The sequence below is a fragment of the Pieris napi genome, chromosome 18 (genome assembly GCF_905475465.1).
Source record: "Pieris napi chromosome 18, ilPieNapi1.2, whole genome shotgun sequence".
NCBI lineage: Eukaryota > Metazoa > Arthropoda > Insecta > Lepidoptera > Pieridae > Pieris > Pieris napi.
In genome coordinates this window covers 9,249,940-9,259,109 of record NC_062251.1, presented here as the reverse complement: position 1 = coordinate 9,259,109, position 9,170 = coordinate 9,249,940, and the positions used below count along the sequence as shown (strand labels likewise).

Genomic DNA, 9,170 nt, shown 5'->3' with positions numbered 1-9,170 from the left:
ATTTTTTTAAAACTGCTAGTTCATAAAAAAAAACTACATACTGCTGGCAAGTAATTTTTTTATTTTTTGGATTGGTACACTATTGTAGATTAAGAAAAAACATAACATTATGTGTACTTACTGTATAATTTATTTTTTATTTACCTTTGAAAGTCAATTGGATAATTTAAAGAAAACATTAAAAAAATCGACATAAATTATTCCGTTGGCCCAAGAACTCTTTGTGAGGCCTGGGATAATAGATAAAGACCCCCCAATCCACCATTTTGATTTGGCAAACGATTCACCAAACACCCTGTATAATACCACCCTGATATCATAAAAGGTCATTTCCAGAACAAGATCTCACTGCAATAAAAAATTGAATGAACTTAGCATTTTACACACCGAAAAAAGATCAATGTAATGAATGTACCATGCATGAAGCTGGAACTCTGGACGAAGAATCGTATGCAAAGCATATTAAAAAAAAAACAAGAAGCAATTGCTGAAAAAGAGGCTGACAAAAGCAAAGCCCTTAAAAATAGTGGCAAAGTCAGATCTTATACAGTTGACCTACAAGCTGTGCTTCTGGCACCACGTTTAAATGCGGCAGCAAATTATTATAAAACTAAATTTAAAAGTCCACAATCAGGTTAATTATAATTTGTCATCAAAAGATGTTTCGTGCTATGTTTGGCACGAAGGAAATGGTGGGTTGGATAGCGACGTCTTTGCTTCTATAGCAACTAAGTTTATCTCAAATGAATTAGCTCAGGCCCAGACTATTCCACAAAAAATTGTTATATGGAGTGATGGGTGTGGTTACCAAAATAGGAATACCAAACTGTCTAATGCCCTATTAGACTTGAGCATGAAGTACAGGTTAATTATTGAACAAAAGTATCTTGAGGTGGGCCACACCCACATGGAAGTAGATAGATGCCATTCCGCAATTGAAACTAAGCTAAAGCATCGAAAGCAAGTGTTCCTTCCTGCAGACTACATTCCAGTTATACAATCAGCACGACCTGACCAGCCATTCAAAACATATTATTTGAGCTACAACGACTTTGAAGAGTTTAATTCTGATTACTATACCAGTATTCGGCCAGGGTATAAAGCAGGAGATCCCTGTGTTAATGACCTTGTGGCCCTCCAGTATACCCCGGAGAAGGTAATCAATTCTAAACTTGCATTTAGCGACGATTACCATGTCGTCCACGACGTTCAATAAGCCTCAGCACCATTAGGCCGAAGTTATATGACCGATCCTGCCCAATTGAAAGAAGTAAGTTTCAACACCTTCAAGAGCTAAAAAAACTTATACAAGAAGATTACAGAAACTTTTATGAAACTCTACCACACAAAAAGTAAGCTAATTAACAGTTTCAAAACTTTCTAAACATTATCAGGATTTTAAAATATTTTAAATTGTATTTTTTATTAGTTTGTCTTTTTTTAAAATATTTTTACAAATAATAAAGAGATTTTTAGCAAATTGATTTTTTTTTCTTTACCTACATACATACCATTCATTTTTAGAACACCTGAGAAAAGGTCGTATGTCAACGAAAATTAAAAAAAAATCTGTACACAAAAGGTCATATGTCAACATAAATCAAATAAAGCGATACATTTTGAAAAAAAAATTACACCATTATCATTCTAAGGTAAAATAAATAATGTTTAAGCATTTAATAAATAAATTGGAAGCATAATGACATGTTGGAACAGTTTTTTGTCCCTCCTGAAAACTTAGATTTTTGGACATACGACATATTGCGGTTTCCATGACGATATATGATGCCAAATGTGTTACATATCCACTGCAACCCCCTATGCCCCGCAAAAGCAATACTTGCACCCCTCTGACGCAACATCATTATAAAAGAAAGCGGACAACAGACATCGAGAGCAATTAATCGGATACCTAATATCGGACCGGTCAAATCCTCTTATTATTATTTAAACAAATATATATTTGACGGCGCATTGCTAGCGTCATCTGTTGAGAAATACGTCGGAACGAGATTTGACAACTGTCAGTCTGGCGGAGCGTCGTGTCGATGGTCAGCGCGGCCATGTTGACTTCTCTTGGTTTCGAGCGTCAACGGCGAGCGCACCACGTTTGCGACGAATCGCTTTTGTTCCAAATAATCTTGTGCCTTGTTGTTTCAAAACTAATTAAAAGTGATTGATTAAGTAATTCCCTAATTACTAGTGAATATCTGCAAGGGAGATACTTTGTGCGATTAAATAACTTTTGATTGTGACTGGTGATTATTTTGTTCCCACGCACATTACAACTTATTGAAGACATGGCTGATTCTGATGATGAAGGGCATCCGCCCAGATATTAAATTTGTAATAAGTCTAAAATATAGATTATTGGTCATGAACCTTAAATTGGGCCGATTAAAAGTTGTCATATATTATTAAGTTCAATAATTGTAATACATAGTTTGACTAAAGTTGGGTAAAAAGGGGCAATTAAAGTAGGGCGCAATGGTGGTCAGCGTTCCAATGATGTGTAATTCATCGATTACAACAAATTTAACTCCATCTACATCGTCTGCTGTCTCGAAAAGTCATCGACATTGAGGTGATACGTAAAAAGGATCTTGAATACATAATGGTTCTTCAAGATAAAATTTAATACTTGCAACAAAAAATAAAAAACCTGATAAATCAGTGGAAAAAGTGAAGAACTCTGTTGTTTGCCTGGCTAAAAATCTTATGGTAGATTTATGTGAAATAGACATCAGGGACATATCGATATATGGTGAAATGGTAGGTGAATAAGAAGAATTACTGTTACCCCTGGTTACAAAAAAATCTTTTAAGTCTTAATATATCAAAAACTAAATTTCTTGCATTTTTTTTTAAGGAACCACACAGTGCCTTATTCATTAACTCTCTCCAATTACACATGCATGCATTGCATTGCATTTATTTCTCGTGAGAACTGTGTAAAGTATTTGGGTTTTCACATTGATCACCACCTCACTTGGTACATGCAGGTAGACTAAAGCCGCATTTACATTTATCTGACGTGTTGTGTTGTGATGCATCAGAACGGTATCAGTTTCATACATTTAATATGGAAGCGTTCACATTTATTCAATGCGGTGTGTTATGACGGCTTCTGATGTGTCGTGTCACAGGCGATCCCGGTCCGCGTCAGAAAGGGTGAGGTGCGGGGGGCGGTGCCGTGAGACGTCATACCGCATCAGACTAGTGTGCACGCGCCAGTGTTGTGTTATTACGCGTCAGAAATGGACGAAGAGCAACTAATTGAATACGTAAGACAATTTAAAGTGATTTATAATCCAAAATGTAAAGAATATAAAGATCAAGTTATGAGAGCAGCTATTTGGGAAGAGATAGGAGAAAAAATGAAACAACCTCGTAAGTAAAGTGCTTTTATTTAATTATACCGAGTTCTACTTTGTCTAATAGCTTGAATTTGCCATGGAACTTGCCCTTCTGAACTTACAAAATAGTTTTTAAACGCTTCGCGAACTTGAGTAGCTTCTTGTGATGGATTTCTATGTAAAGGGCCAATGTCTACAAAGCCACTGTTGTGAACCTGAATTTCGTCCGTCAATATTTCTTCAGTTTCTTGTGTATTTTGAGTTAAAAGGTTATGGAGGCAGCAAGCAGCAAGTACAATCTTGTCCGCCATGTTCGGCTGTACTTGTAAAGGTTCTTGAAACACTCTAAATCTCGCTCGCAATATACCGAATGCATTTTCTACAGTGCGGCGAGCACGAGATAAACGATAATTAAAATTTTTGTTTGCATCATTGTTAACTAATTTTACTTTACTGTATGGTTTTAATAAATAGGTTTTTAATGGAAATGCCGCATCTGCCACAATAGTGTAAGGTAAAGGTTCAGTATTTTGGCTTAATGGTTTATTCGGTGGCACATTTAACTGACAATTTTCAAACATTTTCCCCATTAATGACTCTTGGTATATACCACCATCACTATTTCTCCCATATGCCCCTACATCTACTATAATAAATCTGTAATGGGCGTCAACAAGTCCTAGCAACACAATCGAATGCTCATTTTTGTAATTAAAATAAGTTGAGCCGGCATTTATTGGACATATTAAATTAATGTGCTTTCCGTCCAGTGATCCGAGACAATTTGGGAAATGCCATATCTTTTCAAAACCTTTTTCAATCTCTCTCCATGTTTGTTCAGTAGGTTTGGGCATTACAATAGGTGCCAAATTCTTCCATATTGCAGTACATACTTCTTCGACTATGATTTTAACTGTAGAAAAACCCATGCGATAACTGAACGCCAACGACCGATAGGAGTTTCCAGTTGCCAAAAATCTGTAATTAAAATAAAATATGTTTTTTTTTGTTTCAGTGGATAAATGTAAAGATGAGTGGACAAAATTAAGAAATGCCTATGTAAACGCCATGAAACGTCGTAAAAATAAAAAAAGTGGTCAGGCCGCTAAATCAATAATTCCATGGAAGTATGAAGAGCAGATGAATTTTTTACAGACGTATATAGAATCTCGGGCTACAGTAACTAATCTTGAGTCACCGCCAAATTCAGTAAAATCTGATATTAATTTAGAAGAATCTGAATCCGATACCATTCAATCTCAATTAGATAACCGCTCACCAACACCACAATCCAGTTCTTCAAATTATAGCAGACCTGTACGCAATAAAACCAACTTACATGAATTATACGATTTGATGAAATCATCGCATGATTTGCGACTTCAAAAACAACAAAACAAGCTCCAGGATAAAGACATGGATGAAACTGACTTATTCTTTCTCAGCATGAGCAAAGCCCTAAAAAAACTTCCTAAACTCGAACAGTCCAAAATAAAATTAGATTTGCACACGGCAATATCACAAGCCGAAATACGCATCCTCGAAGCACAAGACCAAATCCGCAGAATGCCAATCAATGTGACTCGCCAGATTATTTCTCAGCCGCAACAACAGAGACTGCAATCACCCGTTCACACATCCACATCCATGCTGTCATTCCCCAGTACATCAACCTTCGCCTACACACCGACATTCACAGCACCAATGGAAGCATCGACATTGGATTCGGAACAACAGGATTCTCGTCTCTCGGCATATTATTCAGACATACAATTTTCTGAGGAAGATAATTGATTTATATGAAAAATAAAAATCTTACCTTAAACATACTGCAAGTCTTTCTTTTGTTCCAATAGGTTTACGAAATTTTGTCCGTATTTTTTTGATGTCTTCTTCAATCAAACGATGAATTTCCTCAAACTGTGCCTTAGACATTCTAAAATACTGATGAAATTTTTCTGCATCACTCTCAAGCTCTTTAACGAGACAATGAAACTCGCCTCTGTTCTCTCTTTTTCTATTTACGGGATGTATCCAATATCTTCTTCTTTTTCTTTGTTTAGTTAGAAGCGTTGCCAACGCCAATAATTCCAACTCTTCTTCAAAATCTGAATCTGAATCGGATGATTCTTGAAAAAACATTGCAAATGTGTGAACTCTCTGGGAGTCAAGACGGAACTGATACAAAAAACCGTCATAATGCATCATAACACGTCATATCAATGTGAACAGTAGCCATCACGACAGAGAGCATCACAACACAACACGTCAGATAAATATAAATGCGGCTTAAGTTTACGATCGGACTAGAAAACTAATATGGATATCTAGAAAGTTGCGATATGTCTCTATTTTAAACGAAATTAAAATAATAATTAAAAAGTGGCTTTGTTCACTAAACTATGAACTATCTCACTACCAGGGGTGATGTGCCGGAAGAATGCTAAAATTTAATAGACATTACATTTCTATTAGATAATATTTTTGACAGCTTAAATGTAAGCTCTTTTCACGTGCCAAATGGCAAAAAGTATAAAGGTGCAGTAAAAAGAAATTCACCCCATTTTCAACTGTGGAGGGAGACACGAAACGTTTTAAAAACTGTAAAATTTTTGAGTTAACAGTTTCCAACAAAATCAGGTTTACTGAAGTCACTATTCCGTCAGTAACTAACCTAATAAAGACCATTGAAGGCATGGAAGAAATAGTCTTCACAAAAAAATACGGCTTAGATGCATTATTAACAAGAAACTTAAACCAAGACCCAGTTGAGAATTTCTTCGGGAACATTAGGAGTTACGGAGTGAGAAATATTGCCCCTAACACTGTAGGGTTTGAAAGCGCATACAAGGCGTTACTGTTGAAAAACTTTAACACTCAGCACTCCCTTCGGGCAAACTGCGAAGCTGATGAAATCGAATGTTTAGAGGACTTTAAATTTTTCCTAAATCCCCAGAACGCTGAAAAGCCACTATCTGATGAACCAGAAACAGAAATTCCATGCCACAGTGAAATTCTGATGCAAAATTTAGAAACTGTTAATGAAACATGTGAAAATGACAACAACGCCTTTATTCGGGCCAAAGAATATCAAAATAAAAATTGGCTCACATATCCCAGCAAAGAAGTAGAAATTTGCTTCCAAGAACTTCAAAGCATAGCCACTGGGGTATTGAAAAAAAATGTCCCAAAAAAGAACCTCAAGGCTTCAGTGGTTATTTTGGCTGACGTTTTAATTGATCTTTCATTTAATTGTGATCAACACAAAAATGAATTGAAAGAACAGTTTATGGACATAAAGATTTTGATTTATAGTTGGTGCAGGTCAATAAACCGGATTCTCGATGGAAAAGTGACCTATGACGAAAATGAAGGTGATTATTACAAAACGGCAGCTCAAGTTTATTATAACAAGCACAAGCATAAAAAAAATAAAAAAAAGGACTTATCTACTTCGTTTCCTAGTTTTATTTTACATGTCTGGTACTTAAATACAATTTAGGTACTTTGAAACTGTTTGTTCCTGTTTCTATTTGTGATTTTCTGATTTCTAAACATACTTTAACGACAATGTAACTGCTGTCAGAAACGAATGTATTGTAAAAATAAGACCAATAATCGATGCTCTCAATGAAAAGAGAAGATATTTGTGTTGACGAAAGCCAAGTGCCTTACAGAGGTCGAATTAAATTCAGGTAGTAGGTACAATAAAAGTAAGAAACACAATATGGCATGAAGCTATTTAAGCTATGTCCTGTTCACGGATATGTGGTGATGGCACTCAGTGAGCATATATTTGACAAAGGCCACACACTTGCAACTGACAACTGGCACAATAGCTTAGAACTAGCTTATTAGTTATTGGAGAAGCAAACGCATTTAATTGACTCATTGCAAAAAACAGAAGAGGATTGCCTAAGCTGTTGTAGATTCAAAACTGCAGAAAGGTGAAACAATGGCTTTTGATAATGAATACGTAGTAACGGTGCTTATAGGGGATGAATAAATAAATCGGCAAAGCATTCCGACAAATTTGCTGTGGTAGTGAAAAACGGGTAACACATTTGGGAGCCGAAGGTCATATTGGATTCCAAAGGGTCTGTAGATTGACCAAATGGGTGCCTATTTTTCGCAATTGCGGGAAACCGTAAAATGGTACAAAACGATAACAGTTGTATATGCATGGGTCATATACACGGAAAATAAGAAGAGCACACATCGATTAAGGATTGCATGAGCCCTTAACTAAAATATTTGATCTATTCAACAGATTCTCATCAGACATTTCTCAACCAAAGAACGAAAAGACTGAAGCATGAACTAAAAAAAAAGGTAAATTAGAGATACGCGACGTTTTGAAGATTCGGTACAGGAATTTGGCCAAGAACAATTCAAAGAAAGTGAATGCATACTGTGTTCAATGTGATGAGGATCCTCATTATTGTCTGAGGCTTTATAATAAAGTTCATCGCTTTCAATAATACGTTGAGCTATAAACGGTTCTATAAAATGTGTTAATAACAGGTGAAGCTTATTTAATTTTTTGTGTTCAGGTTGATGATATAATGCTGTCTGTTTTGTTATCATTTATCTTTCTGACATCTTATCTTTTATTGCATCTTTTGTAAAAAAATATGGCTAAATATTATTATTTCTAACGGGTGGGTTATTATAAGGCGTGCACTTTTGGATTTTTAACTTTTTTACACTGCAAAAACAACACAACATATACACTGCTTATTTTTGATTAAAAAATAAAGACTGATTTGAGTTAAGTCTCCAAATTTTTGGAACGAAGAACAAATTGTGAAAATAAATTCTTGAATAATGAATTCATAGATTGAATGAAAATGCATGCATGTTGCATACGCAGAGGCGCAGAGGGCACTTTTAGGATTGAATTGCTTTTACATTTTTTTCAGTAGATCCGCTTGACTGGACAGGCGTTTCTGCATTGTACGAGGGGTGATCCAAAAGTAATGATAATCGGTTATTTGTCGAGCATATAAAATATTAAGGGTAAAAAACGGTTTATCTCGATTTCCGGCAAAACTAAAAGTCCTATCGAAGAAAGTAAAATGGCAAAATTGTAGGCAATAAAAAGATCTACAACTTTTGTATTTGCAGATTTTTCACATAACCTCAAAATTTAGGTGAAAAATTCAAAAAACCAACTTTTTGGTTTTTTATTTCTATAAAACACTATTTTGACCGGATTGAAGTTATGTATTATTATAAATTTACAACTATTTAACATAATTTTAAATTTATCCGACGTTTCGCGTGCTTTACAGCGTGCGTGGTCACGGTGACTGAAGACAAAAGATGTTGAATGTCAAAAAGTATAAGTAAGTTTCTATCTTTTACAAAAAAATATTTTTTTAAACGAAATTTGGTGAAAACTTGTCTTATTATGTCCCAAATATACTGTAATTTATTTGATTAAAAATATTAATTTTTTCACCTTATTTTGTATTAATATCGAAAAAACACCCTAATTTTCAATCGAAAATTCTGACGTCAAAATTTCAGCTTTTTTAAAAAAGTTGATGTGCTTTCAGTGCGTTGAAATCTCTACTTTCCTATGGTAAACATATATATATATATATATATATATATTACCATAGTAAATCTTCTCAGAAAATGCACAAATCGTATGCAGTAACGCCCAGACCCGTCATCCCCTTCCCAACTTCTCTATGAATCTTCTTTAAATTATACCAATAAACTGTTACCTGCCTGATATCACAAGAACGGTATATAAGCGCAGATCACCTATATTTGTTGGAAATATGTCAGGCTATTAATACAGGA

General features: G+C 35.0%; 1 protein-coding gene across 1 annotated transcript; it reads right to left on the bottom strand.

Moving 5' to 3' along the window:
* Positions 1-3,391: 3,391 nt before the first annotated feature.
* On the bottom strand, positions 3,392-7,284 carry LOC125058574 (protein ALP1-like). The gene is made up of 2 exons (XM_047662681.1): positions 5,176-7,284; positions 3,392-4,334 (listed from the first exon to the last, which is right to left on the bottom strand). Exons 1-2 carry the CDS (start codon positions 5,562-5,564, stop codon positions 3,410-3,412), a joined length of 1,314 nt encoding a protein of 437 aa, XP_047518637.1. The 5' UTR covers positions 5,565-7,284; the 3' UTR covers positions 3,392-3,409.
* Positions 7,285-9,170: the final 1,886 nt, after the last annotated feature.